This window comes from Leishmania infantum, chromosome 19, assembly GCF_000002875.2.
Source record: "Leishmania infantum JPCM5 genome chromosome 19".
NCBI classification, from domain to species: Eukaryota; Euglenozoa; class Kinetoplastea; order Trypanosomatida; family Trypanosomatidae; genus Leishmania; species Leishmania infantum.
The window spans coordinates 231,741-255,207 of record NC_009403.2 but is presented as its reverse complement, the minus strand read 5'-3'; the positions used below and the strand labels follow the sequence as shown (position 1 = coordinate 255,207).

Genomic DNA, 23,467 nt, shown 5'->3' with positions numbered 1-23,467 from the left:
GTCGTCTGCAATGGTGTGTGCACGCGCACACCACGAGCCACTGATACCTCCGGCGAGGAAGCCGGCAGCGGTGTAGTTTGTGATACGCAGCGGCTAGGATCACAACGCCGACAAATCTGGAGAAAGCTCGACCACGTCGGTTCCGCGTGGGGTGGTAATCACCACGGGGAAGGCGACCGTGCTCTGCAGCGACGACGCAGCGCAAGCAACGACAAGGGTTGTTGTTGGAGATAGGACGTCGTCAAGGGTGCGCCGCTCCAAGTCGACGCTGCGGATCACCGTGCCATGCCTAATGAATGCCGCTGACGCGACGTGGCGCACGGTCGATGTCTTCCACAAGCGGCGCCGCCACTTTCTCAATATTGCGGAAGGTGACCCATCACCCGCTCACGGCCGCCGCGTACCGAGGTAGCCCAGGCTGCCGGTAACGGGGTCCTCTGCTGCCTTTCATGCAACTTTATGCTTCGTCATTTGTGCTCACTGCGTCCATTCAAGAGCCGGACGATAATTTCACATCGGCGCCTTTCTCGGCCGCAGACGGCGAACATCATGGAGACCCCGCGGAGGTGCCAGCCTCCGCCAGCATCGCCCCCTCTCCGCCGCGAATCCAGGGATGGCGGAACAGTTCGAACACCGTGCGACGTTCAGCGGGATCCAGGCAGAGGCACGACCGCACAAAGTCGACGGCTTCGCCACTGATCTCGCGAGAGGTGCCTGACATTGTGGGCAGAGGCATGTGCTCCACTACCGTGTACGCGCGGCACGGCTGTTCCATCTCAAAGAGCCGCTCGTAGATGCTCTCGCACGACTCCAGGTCCTCGTCGTCGTCGCTGGGCAGCGAAGACGCGGTCGATTTAGCAGCGCTGCAGGGTACAGTCGTTGTGCTGCTGTCGCAGTCAGACGCGCTATCAGCCTCGCTGTCGTTACTGCGCGTGCCTGTGACGGCGCTAGACGGGACAGTTCGCAGGAGGTCGCTAGACGAGCCCGGCACCCACTGCTCCGCATTTATCGCGCTCTCCTTCATGCCTTGTACCACGTCGGACTCATCAGCCTTCATCCAGTCATCATCGTCGACGTCGAGAATGCCACGATACGGATACAGCTGATCCGGCGTCGTCGTCGGTCCGCGCGGTCGAAGCGGTGGCGCAACTGCTGGGCCACTCATCGCCGCCCCCTGCGCCTCCCACGTCGCGCGCTCGTCTCCACAGATCGCAAGCGAGTGCGGAACTTGCACCACAGACCCGAACCGCGGCTGCGTCGCGGCTCTGGAGAGGAGCATCTTAACGGCGGGAGCGCGCGATCGTATGCATGTTGTCGTGGCGTTCGTTTGCCGCAAGTCCCCGTCCACAAGTTCGCCACCACCGCCGCGGCGATGCCTGACGGTCACCTGAGCTTGCTGCGTGATCGCCGTGCCTGCTGCGGTGGCTGTTTTGATGGGAGCGGAGCCGAGGACGACATCCATGAAAGGTCTCCATTGAAAACGATGAAGGTGCCGCTCTTGCTGCGGTGGCATGGGTGGCGGGGGTGCTTCGAAAGGCGCCCTCGGGTTGTGGTCATCGCTTGGCGACTCGGCGAGGTCCTTTGGGGCGCGAGATTCGGATGTGGTCGCTTTCTTCGCCAAGAGCTGAGTTGCGGGACGCGGCAACGCGGCGGCGGCGGTACTGCGTTCACCGACGGGCTGGGCCGAGTTGCGGTCGCTCCGAGTGGGGGCATTGCGATGAGGCTGAGGCGCGGCAGTCAGCTTCGCTGCCGTGGGCGTGCACTTCTCCTGCTCCGATGTGCACTCGTCCGGGGTCGTCCCCGTGTTGCTCAAGTGTCGCCACTTGCAGGGGAGGGCAGTCACTGGCGCCGGCGTCACTACATCGTCCTTCTCGGCGGCAATCGCCCACTGCCCGTCACTTAGCTCGGCGTTTGCCGTTCCATAGCTGGCACCGCGACCGTCCTTGCCGCTCGCCGACGTGCTAGCGTGCGAGGAAGCCGGGATCGCGTCGCTGCCGAGCACGTCACAACGCGGCATACACGCTTCCCGCACTTGTGGCGGCCCCACATAGGCATCGCCGTAAGCTGCCTTGTAGAGGCGCAAAAAAGGATCGGGCTCGGCGAGTATGGCCGCGCGCTGCGACACTGCACTCGACGCACGCCAAGGCAGGTGGCCGAGGAGCAGCGTGTATACGGTCACACCTAACGCAAACACGTCCGCCTTGAGCAGGTCTACCGGCGCGTTGCCAGCGGATTTCGACAGATCACTGAACGGCTGCGCTGCAGGGGTGGAGGGCGAATACGCGCCTGTCGGTGGTGTCACCGCCGCGGCACCACCGGCACAAGGACTAACAGCAGCTGTCGCGATCGCCGCAGCACACTCGCGTGCTGCAGCCCCGCAAGGCGAGAGAGAAAGGGTGCGAAAGGAGGCTCTGCGGGCGGCGCCGCCGCCACCGCCGCGCTTCGGCAGAGATGCTGACGACGGCCATGGAGGGATGGCACTCGGCGCGCCGCCACCGGGGCTCGCAATCTCTCGCCCCGGGGCCCGTGACGCTGCCGCGCGCGCGTTCGGCTGTAAGGCGGCACCTGCAAACGAGGACATGAGGCGCTGGGTCCACTTGGCGCCCTCCTCCTTGGGCGAAGCCGGCCCGCCGGTGCTCGCCAGTTCAGTTGCACTAGTGGCCGTTGTGGTGGACGTCACAGTCGTGCGCGCGTTCCTGGTGGCGGTGGCCAGCGCGGAGTCGGCGAGCATGTGCGTTGCACTCTTGTTACGCGTTGAGCCCAGAGATGAGTCGTCCGGCGTCAAAAATCGTGACACTTCCACCTCGCTCGACAGGAGCAGCTCCGGTGCCAAGAAAGCCACGCTGCCTTCGCGACTCAGTTGCATCGGCGCGTCGCCGACTAGAACCGAGACACCAAAGTCGCACAGCTTCACTGTACCGTCCGCCGTACGCAGCACGTTAGAGGGCTTGATATCGCGGTGCGCAACTCCGAGGTAGTGGATGTACATGAGTGCTTGCAGTAGCCCCTTCACCATTTCACGCGCAGCAGCCTCAGGGTACGCCGTTGCGGCACCGTCGTCGTCGCCGCGCGGTAGCACGTCACCGTTGTCCCGCATCGACAGCACCTCCCTGGACTCCGCCAGCTCCAGCACAAGGTAGACGTAGCGCATGCTGGGGTCACGAATAACCTCGTGGAGCGCGATGATGTTCTTGTGCTGCACCTGCTTCATCATCGCGATCTCTTGATCGATCTTGCACAGGCCGGCCTCTGAGCCGAGCTGGCGACGCTTCAGTCGAACACGATCCAGAACCTTCACCGCGTAGAAATGGCCATCCGCCAAGTTGTAGCAAAGCCGCACTGTGGCGTAGGACCCTCTGCCAAGCTCGTAGTCGTACATGACGTACTTCCCGTTCACAATCTCGTACGCCCTCGAGCCGTCTTTCGATACCGCCCGAGCACGCTCCAGCGTGTCCGTCTCAATCACCCCCGTCTCCAAATCGACGCGGGAGTTGCTGCTGACGGCGTTGCCGCCGTCGCAGTGATGACAAGCCCGTCGTTGGCGCCGGCGGCGCGCCGAGAGCGGCGGCGGCGGCGGGTATGGTAAAGCGCTGATGTCCGTCGGGGTGGAGGGGATCTCATCCGTGTCGAGGGCGCTTGTAGGCATCTCCTGCTTACTGCTGCCACCGAGGAGTTGAAAGCTACTGAGTGGGGTCGCGCAGCATCCACCTATGACGCACCTGCCGCTTCCGCTGCCGGGGACCAGGCAGGGGTGCGATCCAACCCCGGAGGTGTGAGTCGTGCTCGTTGTACGTGCCTCACGGCTATCGCGACTGCCACCGTCGACACACCAGTCCTCAATCCCGTTTGCGGCGACCCCGCCTCCGCTCCAGGCATCCTCCGCCAGTTGCGAGACGATCGGCACCTGTTGTGAGGACTGCCTCAGCATCGTGTCATTGCCCTCCTGCACAGCAAGAGAGGAGGATCGTGCACCGTTTGTCGTCGTCGCCGAAGTGGCGCTGCCGGCGCGAACGGGATGCTGCGCCCCCTCGCTGCTCTCCCGCGCCAGCAGCATCGTTGAAAAGCTCTGCGGCGTCATCGGCACCTCTAGAGCCGGCGCGGGCGACACGTCGCCTTCGTCCATGGAAAGATAGAGGCCGCTTTGAAATATGCCCAGGGACGGCGCAGGCGCGCCGCCGCCACCGCCGCCGCGCTGGGACGTGAGCGAAGAGAACATGCGCCATCCAAACGAGCACCCCGCCCCTTGGAGTTCAGCGCCGCCGCCGGCGCTGCTGTTGCTTTCCGCGCAGGTATGGTGGGCTGTTGAGGTGCCGCTTGCATCGGGTGCGAAACCGCCGACTTCACCACTGACAGAGGTGTTGATGCTTCTCCCACTTGGCAGGCGGCTACACCGGTCTCCGGTGACGGGGTTAGCGTCCCCGCTGTGAAGGACCTCAACTGTGGCGGAGGTGGACGCCGTGCCTGACGCTTCGCTGCCGCAGTCTTCCGCGCCGACGCCGTCGCGGTCGAGCGAGCTCGTGCGGAATGGTGGCAGCAAGCTCGACTCACTCGGCACCTCGCACGTGCCTGTACCGCTACTGTGGCGATCCTTCAGAACAGACGCATTGGTGGACGGAGTGGAAGAGTTGAATGACGGCACTCCGCCGATACCTGCGAGACTGGTGTTGAGCCATATGCTAGGGTGAGGCAGCGCGCGAAATGCGCCAGAAGGCGCACGCACGACAACGCACGACGCAGCGGCGGTGGCGGTGCAGTGAGACTCGACGGTGCTGCATCCTTCGTTGACGCTCCTGCGAAAGTGGGTGTCAGATGCAACGGGCGTCACGTCCGTGGAGTTCGTCATTGACAACGAGCCGCGGACCGGAAGCGGCGCATGAGACGGTGCGTCACAGCGCCCATGTGTCTCGGCATGCTGCACACCAAAGGCGGCCAACAGCGACGTTCGCAGGCGGGTGTCGGAAGGCAGTCGACTCATGAAGGCCGAAGAGGAGCGTCGCTGCATCTTCGATGCCTCCTTACGATTGCTTGGTGTTGATGGCGCGCTGGCGCTCGCCTGATAAGAGGCGGAGTTGCTGCTGGCCACTTGCGGTATCATGCCGAGGTGCTGCTGCACAGAGGAAACGGTAGCGGACAACGACAGCGGCGGCGCATGATCCACTCGTGTTCGGGACCCTGTGCAAGTTGCGCGAATGCATGCCGAAGTCTCAGCATCGCTGTCCTTGGAGGGATGTGGCGGGTCGCCGGTGCTCTCCATCGCTGCACTAGCCAACGTGCACCGCGGTTTCTCGAGTGCGCGAGCGAGAACTGCCTCTTTCATGAGTGGCTTCAGAGGTGGGCTAGTGCTACACCGGCGATGCTGAGTCTTTCGCCCTAGCACCTCCACGGAAGCAGGCGTTGGAGATGCCGTGTCACCTCCGGCAGGCTGTCCGCGTGGTGAGGTGCTCCGATTGTGCGTAGCACTACCTGATGTGGGACCATCGACGCACTCGGCGGTGCAGTTGTGCGCGGCGATCGTGGAGTATGGAGCCGGGTCATGTGGCCCTGGACCCCAGGGCGGCGCACTAGATGGCAGCATCAGTGCATGAAACGCACAGGGGAGGATAGTGAATGAAGAAAAAAAGGGGGGGGGGGAACAGGCCTCCCACACCCTCGCACGTGTGCCCCTTCACCGATTCCGAATGCAAACCACAAAAAGGAAGACAATGACAAGAGGTTATCGCAGTGGCACACACACACACACACACACAAAACAAAGACAGAAGAGCAGCAGACCTGCTCAACAGCCAGAGAAAAAAGGGGAGAGAGAGCAGGATGGCAAGAACCGGGGAGCCGACAACAGTGCTTCAAAAAAAAAACGATGAGACAGCACCACAACGACACCAGCAGTCCGTGCCAGCACTGCCAAGGACACACACGAGAAAGCAAGGTGAAACACAGCCAAGCGGATGAACACTAACGTGGTTAACGAAAAACGTTGAGAAGACCTAGAGAAGCAATCAAGAAGAGATGCAAAAGTGTTTGTGGCGATGTTATGCGGGGTAGCAGGGGAGGGGGGAGGCGGTTAGAGCGGTGGAGCAGCCGCAAATATGTAGCCGTTGCGCACCAACCGAGACTCACACGCGCGGGTACACACACACACACGGACACAAATGGAGAGAGAGAAAAATGAGGGGCAATATTAGAAGAGCTGTCAATTAGCAGTAACCAAGGGCAAAGGTGGTGAAAGGCCGCAAAAAAAAAAAATGAGAGTGTCAAGGAGGTGGGGAGGGAAGAGGGAAGAGAAAGGAAGAAGAACGAGAGAGAAGCCACTGTTCACCTTTGCAAGTGAATGATGAGCTACCCCAAAACGCACAAACAAGTAACACCCGTGCGCTACAGCGAGCGAGAGACGGAGCTGGAGCGTTACTGGAGGGCGTGGTAGATGGTGGTGGTAGTCGTAGCAGTGGCAGTATAATCACCAGAGGCAGGGTTGGAAAACAGAAAAGCAGGCAACAACGGAAAGGAGCAGTGGAAAGATCAACGTCACACTGTGGGGAAGGGGAAGGGGAGGAGGGGAGTGGAGGGGGGAAGGGGCGATGGACGCACGATAGCACTGACGCTCAACACTGCACACGGGCTCGTGCGTCACGTGTTCCCGTAGGGAAGCGCCCAAAGATAGACACGCACACGCGAGCGCTTGTAGAAGAGGGTAGGAGGGAGCTCACGAGGAAACGAGAGAGAAAAAGATATACACACACCGCATACAAAGACGTAGAAACGTGAGGAACGCGTGGGAGAAACGAAGAGGACAGGTTGCACAATCGAAGAAATAATAATAATTGCAAGACGGAAGTGGAGGCAGAGGTGCAGGTGGGTGGATGTCGGGGGGGGTGGCAGACACAGGAAGAATCAGCAGGTCAGCATAAGCCCCCCAACACACACAAATATGCACACCTTCAACCTGGATAACGTCAAGCGCACACACAGAGGAGATCGAGAGGGGCAGCAGCAGCAGCACGACAGAAAGGACGCCAGGGTAGAGGATAGGAGCAGAGCGAAGAAGAGGAGCTAGACACGAAAGAAGAGAAAAACGGAACCGAAAAGAAGACAAAAAAAGGAGCGACGAGATGGAAGCAAACCACGAAACCGACGAGCAGCAAAAAGAAGGGCTGTATACTTCCTTTACCGAGGTTCTGTGTTGCCTTGCCCCTTTCCGTTGCTTGCCCTCTTCCTTCCGTGTTTCTTTTTTTTTGCGCTTGCCAGTTGTGTTTTGTTCCTCGGCGTCCTTTGTTGTCTGTCCTGCGCCCTCTCTTTATCGCCGTTTCTTTTTTTTTTGCTGGGCTCTTTCACTCTCTGCCTCGCGTAAGACCGCTCGAGGCCTTGCTGTGTGCGCGGTTGTGGGCCAAAGAGGGGTAGAAAGGAGGTAACGTGTGCGTTTTTTTTTTTGCGTGCGGCGTGGTGTCTGTCGGCGTCACGCTGGGCGATGATGATGATGCGTCGAGGACAGAGGTAAAGAAAAGAAGGAGGGGTGGGGAAGTGAGGTGGACGCGTGGTAGTGGGGATAGTGAGTGGGAGTCGTTCCTGGTCGAAGAAGAGAGGAAGAAATCAAACACGAAAGACACACACACACAAGGCCGAACAACAGGAGCACCGCCGATCCCTCCTTCGAAATGTAATGCGGAGCACGTAAGGGGGAAGGGAGGGAGAGCGAAAACCGGACGACGAGATACGAGTGTCAACACACCGCCAGCTTCAGCGGGGAGGGGAGAGGCGCGGCGAGGGCCTCCCAATAAAAAGAAATAATAATACAAAGGGGTCACGAAATCACGGCGGCAAGGCGAGCTCAGGGGGGGGGAACGAGAGGAAAGTATATTTCTCTTGACAAACACCGGCATCAATCAAAGGACTGGATTTCGTAGAGAGGGAGAGGGAGAGGGAGAGGGAGAGGGAGAGAGAGAGAGATGGACAATACCAGGCAGAGACAGAGAGAAAGGGGGGAGAGGGACAGGAGAGTTATTTGTTTTCGTTCTCTACACACGTCTCCAAGGCTGCACCGCCTTGGAAAGGGGGTGTGGGGGTAAGAAAGGAAGATATATGTGCATATAAACAGCGCGAAAACAAAAAAAAAGCACAGCAGAGCAGAATATCGCAGAGGGACGAAAATTGCGAGGGACAAAAGGTGAAAAAGGAGAGCAAGCGATTAACGAAAAAAAAAATGAAGAGGACGGTTAGTGAAGAAGAAGAAAGGACGGTGTGTCTTTTGAGAGGCCGTATGGGTGAGGCTAGGGGAGAGGGGAGAGGGCCGTAGCGAAAGAAAGAAGAGTGCGAGGGGGTAATGAGTGGAAATCCCCAGAAAAACAGAAGAACGAACAGTAATAATGATAATAGAAGCGAAGACGGAAGAAAAGCAAGAGAGAGAAGCCGAAGGTACGCGAAAGGAAGAAAATGAGGCGCGCACAATGAGCGAAGCAACAAGGAAAAAAAGGAAGTCACGTCTCAGGGAAAGAGAAATGAGGAGTGCGGAGGAGAAAAAAGTCCTTCGTATCGGGCGAACACTGAAAAAGGGAGGAAGCGTTTCGGAAACGCGGGGGAGAGGGAGAGGCGCGTAAAGTAGAAGACGGTCCAGGGACCGTCGACAAGAACAGCAAGAACACAAAAAGGGACAGGGATTCAGCACGCACATATGCGCGCTAAAAAAAAGCGACACGTGCAAACCAGAGAACAGGGAACAAGAAGACAGAAATGATAGCGCCCTCTTTTTGTTGTTCTTTTTGAGGGGTTTGAAATGATAAAGGGAAAGCGGGAGAGGTGTGTATGGTGGGCGGGGGCCAGCAGATCGTATATGCCCACGCGCACCCTGCACAGACAGAAACGCCCGCAGGCACACACACACACACACAAAGACCTCCGGGTCTCCGCCCGAAAACAAAAATGCGTGCACAAGTCGACCCACGGGAAAAGTGGGCGGGCGTGGAGTGAAAGAACAACAGCAAGAAAACAGAAATCCAGAAGACGACGAAGACAAAGACACCCAAGAGCAACGGAGGCACGGGGCGGGCGAGAGGCACACTTGACAGCCACGCACAACGTAGGTGCGAGTGTATGTGGTTTTGTCTCTCTCTCTCTGCGCACTTAATGTGTAAGCGTTGGTGTCCTTGGGCCAAAGGAAATGGAGAGTTTAAAGAGGTTCCCGTCACGCGGCACGAGCGAAATACGCAACCACGTACGTATGGAGCAACTCGGCTCCTAAAGCGGGTTGCGTGAGAAATGGGTGTGCGTGTTTTGTTGCGTTGTGCCGCACGAGAGGTGTTGGTGATACATAGGAGGTGTGTGTGTGTGTGTGGCTAGCGGCGGCGTTCTATGCTGTTGTCGCTTTCTGTTTTCTGTTGATGTTTTGTTATTTCGATTCTTCCTGTTGGCTAACGTATTTTCCAGTGCGCCGCTTCTACTTGGGCCCTTCTACTGTGACGGTGATATGCTGCCGCGCGCGCGAGTTGGGTACATGTATCCACGCAGCCCATCCCAAACGTGCGTGTGCAAAGATGCATGTCATGCGAAATGTACGTGAGAAAGGAAGATGACCGCAAAAAGGGCGCGTCGGGGAGCGGCGGTATGACGGCGTGTGCGGTGCGCGTGACGGGCGTGAGAAGATGCAAAAATAGATGTGCGTTTGTGTGCCGCGATGCATGCGCGGGTGAGAAGAGACGGCGGAAACACAACGGGAGAGCACACGAACACAGACTAACGGAGCCAGGTAGAGAAATGAAGGCACGGCAGGATCTTTTCGGTGTCCCTGATCGCGAGAGGTGCACGGGTCAGCACTCCACGACGCCCGCAACAGCGGCAGACGAAGGGATCAACGCGAGCATCTGTGGGCTGCGGTGGGGATGACACCTGTAGTCAAACACCTCTCACCACCAGGAGCACCGTGCCATGCTGCGTATGCGCTTATGCACGTCTCCGTGCTTGTCTCTCGCAACGGAGCCGCTAGAAGAAAAACTTAGCAACGACGGATAGCATAAAGGGATGCGGGTATTATGACCCCTCTTCGCAGCTCCCACACCCTGCAGCTGAGGAAAGAAACGCCAAAGTGAGGGATGGGGATATTGAGGGCGGCCACAAAGCCACGTCAACGCACGCATGCATCCGTGCGGACCCACACAACTGGCATCAGATTGGCACCCATCTTGCCTCGAGGTCCTTGTGAGAACTCCTCCTTTTTTTTTTCGATGTCAACTGCTACCCCTTCCGCTCCGCAGCGGGGCATGCGCGGCGGCAGTGAAGACGAAGGTGTAGAGGAGATTCTCAGAAGCCACCGCCACGAAAAAAAAAAACGAAGAGCTCCACTGTCTCTCGTCGCCCTTCGCACAGGTACACTAGGCTGCCTCAGCATGCGCAGCCTTCAAGGCCGTCAGCTTCGCCACTGCCGCCCGCACACGGGCCTCCAAGCCGCCACCCGATGACGATTCCCACGAGCGCTGATTTCGCGCGAAGAGCTGGCGTGCCTGCTCTACTTGTCGTAGCACCTCCTTTACGTTCGCATCGACCTCGTGCATCGCCATGACTTCAGGCGAGATCCTTCCCAGAGGCTCCGTCTTCGGCACAACGGCACGCCCGCTTGCCGGCGGCTCCAGCACGCCCCTTTGCACCGTGGAGAAGCTGCCACCCTCCTCGGAGCCCATAGCCATCACCAGGGTCTCCATGGCAGCTTGGGAGTTCAGCTCCAACCGCCGCGCGGACGAGTCTTGCGACACGTGGAGGAAGTTGGTCTGTGGCACCGTCGACTCGCCGGTGCCGTTGTCACTACCGCCCGCGACGTACTCTGCGCTGTTCTCGTGCGACATCACGCCGCGCCACGGGTACTCGGCCACCGAGGACGTCGAGGTACGCAAAGAAGAGTGCGCGGCGTTGCGCGCGTAGTGTGGCTCGACCTCTTCCTTCAGGAAAACTTCCTGTAGCTCCTTTGTACAGACGGCGGTGGTGGCGACCAGCAGCTCGTCGCCGTCGCGACTGCTGCGCTCCTCCGATTCCATAACATGCGGCGACCTCTCCAACGACGAGGGCCACTGGGCCTGCGCCTGGGCACCCAGCACATCAATGGTCTCCGCCACTGGTGAAGCTTGTCGTCCACTCCGCGCTCCCTCGTGGTTGTCACCGCTGCCCATGGCCCACTTAAGGGCCCGGCGGCCGCCCGTGACGACGGGCGAACGTATGCCATCGGGCCAGGGAGAGGCGGAGGTGAACCCCACACCTTCGTCATCCAGTGTGCGGGCGGTGAGCGAGTAGGCGCCGCCCTCCTCCTCCATGAGCGGGCCTGCTGTCCCGGTGACCACTGACGCGGCGTCGCGCTGTGTGTTGTAGAAGACGTCCATCGTGGAGGAGGCACCGACATTCGTGGGGTTGAGCGCGTAGGCGGGTCCCGGCGGCAGCGGCGGCGCGGCAACGCTCGAGTTCACCGAGGTGTCGTCTTCCACCCCCGAGGCGGCGCCATCGAGCCCAGCCGCAGATGAGGCGAATGCGCTCGCCGCGGTGCACGGCAACGTTGGTAATCCGGCAGCTGCGAGTCTGCCGTGCTGCGCGCGCATCGGCAAGCTTTCTGATTGTGACGGTCGGTGAAGCGCCACTGGGTCGGCATGAGGCCCCTCTGCCGGTGACGTTTGAGCGCCGTCGTTCTTCGGCGCAGGTGGTGGGTCCGTGTAGCACGTCAACAGCAACGAGAGTGGCGGCGCTGGTGCACTGTGAATGGCAACCTCTTCCACGAAGCCCTCCGTGCCAGGTCCTATCTCGACAACCCCGGCTTCGACCAGCATCGGCTTTGCAGATGCTGGGATTCCCGCTCCGCTGGCGTCGCCCGCCGACGGCGACGACGAAGGTGCCGCTGACGCATCCTGGGCAGCACACTCGCCGTCCTTGGTGCGAGGCTGCTCCGCCTGCTGCAGCAGCACTCGCTCGGTGGGGGGCAGCCGCTGCTGAACCGCGTCCAACGCCAGTCCCGGAACATTACTTGCCGTCGAGGATGCTGAGGAAGTGGCAGGCAGCGAGGGAGGCGCACGGGTGGACAGGAGGTGTGGTGGGGCATCGGAATTCAGAGAGCCGCCGAACGCAGCCACCCGCTTAGGTGCCTCAGTGGGCTGCACCGCGTCCGTCGCCTCGACCCATTCCGTGACACTCGCATACACTTCTGCCAAGTCAGCCAAGGCGTACAGCGCAATGGCAACGGCCTCCTCACGCGATACTGAGAGCGGCTGTTTGGCCCACACCAGCACGCGCGCCTCTAGCTCCTCCAGAAACGGAGTCTCATTCGGGCTGGCGCACAGCCCTGGGAGCGGGGCCACTACCATCACAGGCTGGCGCAGCACGGTCATGATGCGCGGCACTTGGTCGGGCTGCACACGCAGCCTGCTGTCACGCGGCCCTCCCTGTCGCGGATGCAGCTGCTCCCTGGGCACCGAGGAGAGCAGCACAGCACACATATCAGCGGTGCTATGGGGTCCCGTAGGGGTGTCCACGCAGCCACCATGTAAGGCATGCACTCTGCGTCCTTCTAACAACGCACCCGACGACCCTGCCGCCACAGTCGGCTTCCACTCCTCCGTTAGTAGCAGCGGCTCATCGTACAAGTTTGTTGCCAAGTCTACCCCGGCAGCGCTTAGCAGTGCGTTGAAGTCCCGCGCGGTGATGTTCAGCGCCGAGGTCTGCACGCTCCTGCAACGCTGGTACTGTGGCGGGTTGTTCACGTGAAGCGCCACATGGCAGTGGACGCAGTCGGTGGCGCGGAAGTCGACACAGGCCGTGCGCAGCTGCACACCAACGCAGGCTTCCATGAACACCCTCGCTGCAGCGCAGACGACGATGTCCAGCGGGCCGACGCAGTGACGCAGACGCAGCGTGTGAACGGCATCCTCCACGTAGAGGACGCCGCCGTGCACCCGCTCCACGCAGATATCCGCCAGCTCCACCGTGGAGTCGCCGGAGGTGGGCGATGCCTGCGACTCCAGCGGACACAAAGACCCACGCAGGCGAAGCACAGAGCAGTTCAGCAGGTCGTGGAAGGACACGGTGGGTCGACCCGCATGGCTGACCGCAGCCCTTTCCCCGCCGCCGTAGCGCTGGAGAGGCTCGAGGTAGCACGGCAGGGAGAGATGCTCCGCAAGCGACTGCGCGGCCTCTGCCATGAACCGCGACGCATTGCCTGAGGAACTCGCAGCTGCGGTGGGGCTCTGCATGCTCGCATACGCAACCGACAACACGGAGAAGCCGTCACCGTCCGCGCCGCCCTCCTGATCTTCACGCTCGCCATCACCGGCGCGGCAGCTGCGATGATAGTAGTAGCCGATGTCTTCGATAATCACGTTCTCGGAAGCTTCCACGAGCACCCCCTGCCCAACGCCGCGCAGCACCGCGTTCAGCTCATCAAGCCTGCCAGCCTCATACGCACCGACCACTATTTCCTCCTCGTCGCCGCCGACGCTTCCGCCGACCACGCGCCGCAGCACCTCATCGCTGAAAGGGCAGTCGAGGAAGAGCGGCCGCACCCGCACCGCGTCACATTGCCGCACTAAAAGGTACTCTGTCACGAGCGCCACGCACTCTACGCGGGCACAATCCTCCACAACCGACTCGCGCGCCATAAAGATCAGCTGGCAGTCGTGGCACTGGGACGCCTGCAAGTTGCTCGGCGTCCCAGCAACCAAGATCGTGCAGTGACTGCACCGCTCGATCACAATGTCGCCGAGCGCGCCAACCAGAAAGACCACTGGCCGCGCGTCGCCGTTGCGAGTGCCGCCGCGCACGTCACACACCACAACGTCCTTCTCCGCTAACTCGCCAAAGAAGTGAAACACGTCAGGAGACGGTATCCGTGGGCTCTGCAGCCCGCCGCTACGCCTGCCGCTGTGCACGTAACGGGTGTTGCTCAAGAGCAGCGCGAGGTCATACGGCGCCTCCGGGGCGAGGCATAGCCCCATCTCCCTCTGACTTCGGCTCGCACTGGTCGCAGTTGTTGCCAGAAGCTCAACAGCACGCGGACACGCCGGCGCCGGGCCTCGAAAAGTGACCGCGCCATCGGCCTCACCGGAGTCGCTGTTCACGTCGGCGGCGGCGACAAAGCAGGCGGCGTGCTCCAGTGCGAGACCCACCCTCGAGTAGTCCTCAACGAGGCCCTCATACATCAGGCCGTAGAGGGATGCGGTGATGCCGCGGCTGCACTTCAGCAGGGGACGACCACTGCCCTGCCTGCTCCAGCTTAAGTGTGTCTCGGTGACGTTATCGCCGGAGAGCTGGAGCGCCGCGACGGCGATGAGCGGGCAGTCGTGCACGTCGCGCAGCACGCACGACTCGCAGGGGCCCAGTCGAACTTCGCAGCGCTGCAACCCATCGAGCACAACGTAGCGAAATGGCGCGAGCACCGTCACCGTGCAGTCAGTTAAGTGCTGCAGAACCAGTGTGTCGGCGACCGGCAGCACACGTGAAAGAACAAAGTCGCGGCTTAAGGAGAAGGCGCTCTCCTGCTTCCCCGCCAACGTGAGCGCGTGCAGATGTGGCTGATGTGCAAAGTCGCCATCAAACTGACGCTGCTCGCCAGAGAATAGCTGCGCCTCCAGCACATCCTCTTCTTGCTGCGCTAAGGTGGTGGCCGAAACGTCGCCATCAGCGCCATCGTCTCCGTCACCGGCGGCAGCGCGCCCGGTAGGCGCCGCTGAAGCGGTCGGTCGCACCAGCGAGGGCAAGCACCGGAGCCGGGCAGCGTCCGTTACCGCATGAGTGTCGCTTCGCCACTGCCTGTGCCGGATCGCCGCCGCCGCCTCAGCCGAAGCCACCGTGCACGTGCACGTGCCCGTCTCGCGGTCATTAAGGCAGCTGGTGCCCGCCTCCGCGGAGAGAAAAGGAAATTGCCATGCCTGTAGCGCTCCCGCCACATGAGGACTGATAACCGAGAGCGACGACCACGGCTCGCCGTCCTGAGCGGCATTCCAGGACTCACTTCTCTCGTCGTCGTGGGACGAGACGGTGGCAGAAACGCACTCGCACAGCGCAGTGCAGCGAGCAGTGAAGAGCGCATTGCTGTGCAGCCGACTCAGGTGCGGCGCCGAGCCACAGTCCTCGCGGGCGCGAGCCCACGTGCAGAAGGCAGGGTAGGCAACTCGGTGCACCGTATCGCGCATCTTATCATCAACGCTCTGATCGGATTCCTTGTCCCCCGAAGACCGCGCGCCGCCACCGTTTTCGTGCTCCTCCTCGTCGTCCTGGCCTGCGTGTGCCGGGAGGGCAAAGCGCCTGAAGAGGGGATGACAAGTGAGCAACTCCTGCGCGTTGGCGTAGACATGCGGCGCTGCACCCGACCGGTATGGAGTGCCGCTCTCCTGTTCCAGCGTTGCCGCGCTGCAAGACGCCTCCACGCAGTCCACGATAAAGGACTGCAGAGCTTGCTCGAAGTCGGGTTGAAATCGCGCAACGCCGTGCCGCTGCAGCGGTGCTCCTGAGGATGGAGAAGCGCCTTCGTCACCGTGTCTGTGGCAGTCGTTTGCGCCGGCGCCGCGTCGGCGAGTCCCAAAGCAGAACTCCTCCACGAGACGGCGCGCCTCCTGACGGGCCGCCGCGGAAGACGAAGAGGAGGAGGACTGCATGGCAGTCCCATAGGCAGTGCCCAGCGCCCTGAGCCGCTCCACCACCGCCCACAGGGACGCCATTTGAAACGGCGGGACACCGACATAGATAAGGAAGGCGATCATGCCCACGGCGTGGAGGTCGTCGGCGGCGGTGGGGGTGTAGGCAGTACCGGCCATGCACAACTCAGCACTGTCACGCCTGTCAGCAGACCCCCCAGCTTTCCGCGCGTCGCTGTCGTCGAGCCAGCCCAGGGCAGCCAAGTTGTGGTACGTGATGAGCTCCGCGGTGTCCGGCCGCTGTGGGGGTCCGAGTCGCGTCGACGTGGCACCGCCCACCTGCAGCCGGCGCGCGCCCCAGACCTCGGAAAGGTATGGCGCCATGGCATTGGCGCGCGCCACGCTGATGACGGACAAGTCGGTCGGCAGCCAGGAGCTCTGACTCATCAGGCCGCATGGCTGCGTCAGTACCGCGTCACCGTCATAGCTGGACAGAAGTACGTTGCCGGCATGCAGTGCGCCGTGCACAAATCCTGCGTTGTGCATTGTGGCTGCTTTGCAAACGACAGTGCGGATGAGAGCAAGGACCTCGTTCTCGCGAAGTCCCGTGCCAGAGCTAGCGGCGACGAGATGCCGCAACGGTACCATGTACGGCACCGCCTCCAACTGGGCTATGAGGCGGCAGCGCGAGTCCACGTACACCTCCGACACACCGGCGCAGGTGGTGCGCCGCCTTCGCTCGGCAAACACGTCGCCTGTATCGTCTCTGCGATCACCGGCCCTTTCTTCTCCTTTGGTGGTTGCCTTCACACTGGCGCCGACGTGCTGGGAGGCTGAGGACCCGAGTTCCGCTTCAGCTGCAGTCAACCCCGCCTCGTCGAGCGCGCGCTGCGTGGCACGCATCTCCTCCGCGAGAGCCAGCAAGCGCTTCTGCACTCGAGTGCGTCGCTCCCACCGCTCGGAGTGGTCCGCGGCGATGGGGAACAGCGAGACCACCTTGAAAAGACAAAGTTCGTCGTCTTCCTCGCTGCCCATGTTCTCCATCGCATCTTCACCGTCTGAGTGGGACGCGGTGCGCCCGAGCGGCATGGGTCGCTGATACACGCGCGAAACAACTGTGCAATCCACCAGCTCCATCTCTTCCAGCACGGCATCCCAGCGGCCGGCCTCCTGCAGCAGAAGCGGGTTGCTTTCCTGGTCCTGCGCGCCGTCCCACTTGATGGGTGGTGTCCCGTCCTCCTCAGTCTCTTCGGCCTCCTCGTTCTCGCCAACGTCAGCGCCGTCGAGAGCTTCCGTGTACTGGAGAGCACACGCATGCGTAGCAGATGGGTCCTTCGCGCACATTGCGTCGACGCACAGCGCCGAGCTGGACGGCGATACAGGTCGATCGTTGCTGCCCCCCTTCTTCTCGACGGAGGTCTGCTCGCCGCTTGCCGTTCTCGTGCCTGGGTTGACAAGGGCCTGTCTCGGCTCCTTTCTGTGGCCACTGATGCTTCTCGAAGAGGAGGAGGACAACGATGACGATGTGCTGGAGTCCTGCATGCATCGCATCACCAACGCCCGCCGCACCACACCGCTCTTTGACGGTTGCGCCGCTGCGTCGCGCTCTGCTGCCAGCAGCGCCTGGCCACTGCGACTGCGGTCCGATTGTCCTGCGAGTGCCGCCGCCACCGCGGCGGTGGCGTCTCCGCAAGAGTGCGAGGAGAAAGAGCTGTTATCCAGCATCGAAGCTGCGCGCGGCTGGGACGGCGATGGAGGCATCAGAACGGCACTCGCACGCGACGCCGACGTTTCGCCTCCCGTGGTCAGTACCGCAGGGTCGGCGGCGCGTGTCTTCGTCTCGTCATTCATCTGGTAGGTTGACAGGGTTTTAACGGCATGGTGAGGCGGGTGCTGCTCGAGGCCAGGCACGGAGGCCGCGGCTGCGACGCCCTCGCTGCCACTGCCCCTGACCCTGACAGCGCCACCCTCCGTCGCGATGGTGGACGGCATCATCGCGGAGCCGACGTGCTCAGCGACAGCGGCCTCCTCCGGCCTGCCACCGCATTCCATGGCCCTCTGGCGCTGTAGCGACAGCGCGTGCGTGTCGTCGGCGCGGCTGCGCATTTTGTGAGCGGGATCGCCGGCGTTCTTGCCCGAAATGAACACGAGGCTATCGATGCCACTGCTACTGCTGCGGTCAGGTGGGAGGGCCGAGGCGGTGTAGTGCTCCACAGCCTGCGCCGCGTCGACAGACGTCGCGAGAGCGGTCGCGGCGCCCTGGGCCATGACTGGGGTGCTTCGCTGCTCCACCGTCAGGTTAGTGCAGGGGGGGCTGCCGCCGCTTCTGGTGCTGGTGGTGTCATCACTCTCTACAGCACGCCGCATGGCGGACGACGAGGACGGCGACTTTTTTGTGACGGTCGACGGAGTCGGTGGGGGTAGCGGCTGCCGTCGCCAGCCGGCCATGTGGGAAACGGCCCCGGCATCGTCGGAAGAATTAGCCACAGCACCATCCAAGTCGTTGCGCTCCTCTCGAGACAGAAGCTGACGCTTTTCAGACGGGGTAGTGTGCACTAGGTCGACGCTGCTCCTGGCGAGCATGCCTGCCATGCTGTCGTCGCAGTCCTTTCCCTCGTCAAGGTTGAAGACAATCGTGCTGGTGTCCATCTCACCTTTACATGCGTGCACTTGCATTGGCCGTGGTGACGCAGACGCTTTTTTCGGCACCGGTGTCAGAAGTGGGGTGACTGAAAAAGAATGCTCCGTCAAGGCCGTCAGCACCGGGGAGGAGTCTGACGGGCCCTCGTGACCATGCAGCTGCTCCTCAGCGTCCAGCGCCGCCTGGGCCGCTCGACTCGCTGCGCTGCTGTTCAGGTCATGCTCGTCCACCTCTTCTCCCGACGCCGCCTCGAAGCTTGAATACACGGCGTTCGCGTGCCCTGCAGCGGCCGTCGGAATGTGCGGCAGCAGCGGATCGCTTGGAAGACTGCTCACAGGGGACGGGCTGGTGGGGAGCTGCGACGCTGGCAGGACTGCCGCTGCGGCGGACCAGACCGCTGCTGGTGACTTCGATGTGCGCGTGTACGAGACGGCGGGATTCGGTGTCATGGGACTGGCGGAGGAGGTGACGAAGCTGGCCCCAGCGGTGCAGGTGCGCTCCGTATCGGTGAGTGTGCTGGCAGAGGCTGCCATCGTCGACTTTTCTACGGCCGATCGATGCAGCAACGATGCCGCGGGTACGGTGATGTTGGGTGAGGTCGCCGTCATGCCAGCGCACAAGGGGTCGTGATGGTGCGCAGGCGGCGGCACTGACACAGCGGGTGGCGCCGCTGCACTCGACGAGGAGACGGCTAGCGTAGCGTGTGGCAAGGGAAGCCTATGAAACACCACATCGGACGCAGAGGATTCTGACAAGGAGGACTGAGAGCTGCCGCTTCGCCGCGCCGCCGGAGCGCACGACATGGGTGGCGACGTTGTCGACGCCACAAACGGCGTCTCGGAGGCCGAACGGCGGCGCAGCTGCAGACGCTTGCCTACGATCGAGCTCACCGTTGGCCTCTTCCCTTCAGGCTGTTCAGGGGTCAGAGAAGAGGCGGAGGATGCAGAGAAAGTGGAGGAAGAGGACGACGGAGTCATGCGAAACGCTCTCACGTCCCGCTCAGCTGCCGAGTCCTCTCCCCGAAAGCTCTGAGCCGCAGAGTGAGCAGCGGACGCCTTGGCAAAGAATGGCGGCGCCTGCTGCGTGGAGGGCATACGAGGATCGCCGTCATGTGCTCTCTCGCCCCCGTGGTGTCCTACTGCGGCGTCTGAGACTGGGATGCCACCCCTGCTGAGTCCCGCTGCCAGTTGGATCCGAAGCGAGCTGTTTTCACCGTACAGACGCTGGGCATCGTCGTCGTATGTGCCGCGTAGCTCCGATGAGTACGTGGCGTGAAACGCGCGAACCGCGCTCGCAAGCGGGGTCGACGCGTTCACGGCCACGGGGCAGCCACCACCCCGCGACGGCGGGGGCGAGGCCGCTGAAGAGCTCGACGACATGGAGTCGGAGAACTGCATTTGTACTTGAGAGGCGTGATGGAATCAGCGTTGATCCAGTGCGTCGACGGCACGTGTGCGTGTGAGAAACCTGCTCTTGGGGAAACGTCTAGGGCGGGCAAGTACGCTTGCGCAGTTGTATGGGTGCTCTATAAGACAAAGAATCGAGAGCAAGGGAAACTAAACATGCAACTAACCACCCCACGAAAACTTGGGCTAGTCGCGTCGGCGCTCCTAAGAGGACACTTTTTTCCTTTTTCGCTCTGGTTGTGCAACGGAGAGGGGGAAGCGTCGCGTGCAAGGGAAGGCGCGGAGAGGAGACCAAGGAGGGTACTCGGCAGTACCAGCGACTAGTCGAATGGAGACACCAGAGAAGAAATAGCAAAAAAAAAAAGAAAGGAGGTGCGCTGCAGATAGGCCGTCAAGACGAACGCGTGAGGGTTGTCGCCGGTGTTAGAGAAAGCGAGAGAAAGGCGATGTGGATAGGGAGGGCGATGCGTGTTGACGCACATACGCATACACCCACACGACGGCTAGCAGGGCTATGAGGCGCCCCACTCCCCTAAAAAGAAAGGCAGACAAAGTCCACAGTGGCGACGTAGGGGACAAGAAACAAAAAAGAGCGCACGCTACTCAAGGCGCCTGTGAACACGGACGCGGTGGAGTACGGGGATGTATCGTGTACCAAACGAAGAAAAGGAAACAATGGCGATGTCTCTCGTTGCGCTCGGGTGGGGAGAGGGAGGGAGGGAAGCGACGGGCCGAGAAGCCGCCACGCCAAAAAAGGTCCGCCACCACCACCGAAATAAGTATAAAAATAAACACAATGGGGCGGTGGTTGAGATTTCCAAGTGAAACGCAGTTTCTCTGGATCGCACACACGACGGCGTTAAGGCTGCGTTTGCGTGTCTCTCTCGCCGTGCTGGGAGAGAGGCGGGGGGTACTCGCGAAGCAGTTGTACCCACGGCGCACTCACAGGACCGCCAAGTCCCTCTCCTGTGGGGGGAGAGGGGTCTGTTTTACGGTGCTGCGCCTGCAAATGTTTTTCTCTCTATTTCCTCTTGTGCTCTTTCTGATGGCTCTCAGGGCCTCCCACGCCCCGACAGTGCAATGGAGTGTGGAGGAAGAGAGCGAGCACGAGAAAGTTTCGCCTGCCTGTATCGCGAGGTCGGTGGCTGGGGCCTGATAGCGTGCCTTCTACGAGACACACCCGTGCGCATGAATTAGAGATGAATCGAGGAAAGCGAAGGAGGAGGAGGAGGAGGGGGTAGGGAGAAGAGTGGCAAATCACGTGCTCGTGTACAGTGAGGAGGGAGGGCCGATAGAGGGCAGCGGGAGAAGGGCTACGCCACACCGGATATACCCACAGACAGACTCACAAGACGCTCGGATCGAGGTGATGGAGATAGAGAGAGTCGAAGGAGGGGTGAAGAAGTTGTTTGGGGTGCGTGTAGGTGGGCGTACTGGCATACATGGGAGAAAGGAGTTGGCGCAAGAGAGGCACGTGCTCCCCTTCGCTTCCTGCGGAAGGGTCAGCGCGGCCGCCTTTCGACTTCGCCTCTCTTTTTCCCTTGGTCCAGCTACCCGCTGTCCGAAACCGCAGGAAGAGAGCAAGAAAAAAAAAAGTGCGCAGCGAGAGGCGGTGCACGCTGCGGCTCGTCGGGGCACCCTCTCCCTGTACCACCAGCCGCAGCAAAGCGGGCGCGCGCACACTCTCGAGGCATCGCCATTCCGTGTCCATGTTGCGGCATGTCCCTCTGTGGATGCGCCGCTGCTGGACGAAAAGATGCACTGCGCCACGTGCCACCGCTCGCCGCACTGTTCCTTGTGTTTCTTTCTTTTTCCTTGGTTCCGTCTACGGCGCAGATACAACTGTCTGCTTCATAGTCTTTCCTGCAGTGCACTGGTTAACATTTTTCCTTTTTTTTACACTACCACTGCGGCGAAGTGCCTGAAAATAAGTTGCTTACCCTTTCCTCTCGTCTCCCTCTCACCCATATGGCCTTCCTCTGTACGCCGGTGTGTTTGTATGTGCGTTTGTGCCTCATCGACCGTGCTTTTTCATCTTGTCGCTACGTGGCATCGCCTCATCATCTATACCCAGGCGCACGCACGCGCATGCAAGAACGCAGAACGGAAAGGGGTGAGGTGAAACCGCGCCGATGAGCGATACGATTTCTCTCCACCCACGTCTTGGAAAGGTGAAGGACAAGAACACTGACGAAAAAAAGTAAAGGCAAAACGCATCACAACAGAGATGAGTGAGGAGGGGAGGGGAGTGAGGTGCCATGGCGGCCCCCCTTAAGGGGCACCCTGCTCCCCATCTTTCGCCGCTGCACACCTGTGCAGCCCCCCCTCCTCTATTTCCCATCCCTTCCCCCTTCCCTTAACGCTGCCCTGCCATGATGCATGCTTTCACACTTCCAACAGGCAAACACACAACGCAAAAGCCCGAGACGGTGAACGAGTGGCGGGTGCGCGAGAATGCAGCGGGGGAGGTAGAGAGAAAACAGAAGACACGACAAAAAAGAAGGACAGGGTACACTGTGTCGGCGCAGAGCCACCGAGGCACGGCCCCCACCCATCCTTGCACTCACGCACGTGACTCCTCCGCCGCCCCCCTCCCCTCCTCCTCTTACTACCCTTTTCAGTTTCTCGCTGTGAAAGAGGAAGAGGGGGGGGGTGCAGAGACACAGGGTATGCACATGGAGCACACGACGCATAAAAGGAGGGAGAGAAGGGATTACATGTGAAAGAATGCGGTTACTGCGAGGCGACCTTCGGGCGGCGGAGGTGGGGCCATAGGTGTAGCAGGAGCATGCGCACAAGGACAGGAGCGCTTTTTCCATCCCCGTCACTTCACCCAGCACCCACATCATGCAGCCACATGGCAGCTGGATGCGCCAGACGAAAAAAAAAGCGAGGGAGAGAGACACTAAAGAAAGCGGGTGGAGGCAGGGAAGGGGGAAAGGGGAGGCGAGCACAGGTACTGGTGTGTCTGTGTGTGCGTGTATGTGGGGAAAAGGGGGAAGGGGGGGGGGGGCTGTGTGGGGAAGTTGTCGAAGCGGTTCACAAGTCTGCTTTCAGCGCTCTGCTGTGGCAGACGGCGAAACGAACAAGCGAAAAAGAGAGAAAAAGCGCCAAAGCAAAAAAGGCCCAACACTCCGCCTTTCGAAGGCGTCCGCGATGAGTTTCTTTCCCGTCGCGACGGTCTCCCGTTACTGCCTCCTGCCCGCATTGGTGCGTTCGCCGTCCTTTAGGAGCACCATCGGTCGTGGTGGGAGTGGGGAGTGGCGGAGGGGGAAGGCTTTATCAGCCTGTGTAGCCGCCACGTAGAGTCAGGAAACGAGAACACACAAGAGGAAAGAGGATATTGGAGCTGCGCAAGCTCCATAGCACGAAAGAAAACACATCAGCCACTTCTGAGGAACAGCAGAGAGGGGAAGGAAAAGGGTAGAGGGAGGGGAGGGGAGGGGGGAGGGGGAAACATCCGACCTTGACCGAGGATAAAAAGACACTTCCAAAAGAAAGAAAAAGGAAGCTCGGGCACTGCGCATGATTTTATCGGCCACCCTACCCCATCAGCTCCTATGTGCGTATCGTATGGGCGCATCTCTACGCGCGCGCGTTCAGCCCCCTTTACATAACCACTTGTGTGCGCACAGGAGGGCAGAGGGCCCTGCGGTTAGAGCGGAAGGCCTGTGGTGTCCTCTACATCGACATTTGCATATACCAGTAGATATATGTGTGTGTCCACACGAATGGCCTGCCTCCTTTCCTCCCGTCATCCTTCCTCAACAGGAAGAACACAAGAGGAGGAAACACGCGTCACACAAGAAAAAAAAAACTATTCGTAATGATAACAA

At 60.9% G+C, this 23,467-nt stretch overlaps 2 protein-coding genes across 2 annotated transcripts; both read right to left on the bottom strand.

Annotated features, from left to right (window-relative positions):
• Window positions 1-547: 547 nt before the first annotated feature.
• On the bottom strand, window positions 548-5,575 carry LINJ_19_0590 (putative protein kinase; the record flags this gene model as incomplete). Its single annotated transcript, XM_001464984.2, has 1 exon — window positions 548-5,575. One exon carries the CDS (start codon window positions 5,573-5,575, stop codon window positions 548-550), a length of 5,028 nt encoding a protein of 1,675 aa, XP_001465021.2.
• Window positions 5,576-10,355: 4,780 nt separating this feature from the next.
• LINJ_19_0580 (conserved hypothetical protein) lies at window positions 10,356-19,622 on the bottom strand (the record flags this gene model as incomplete). Its single annotated transcript, XM_003392376.1, has 1 exon — window positions 10,356-19,622. One exon carries the CDS (start codon window positions 19,620-19,622, stop codon window positions 10,356-10,358), a length of 9,267 nt encoding a protein of 3,088 aa, XP_003392424.1.
• Between the last annotated feature and the right edge of the window lie 3,845 nt (window positions 19,623-23,467).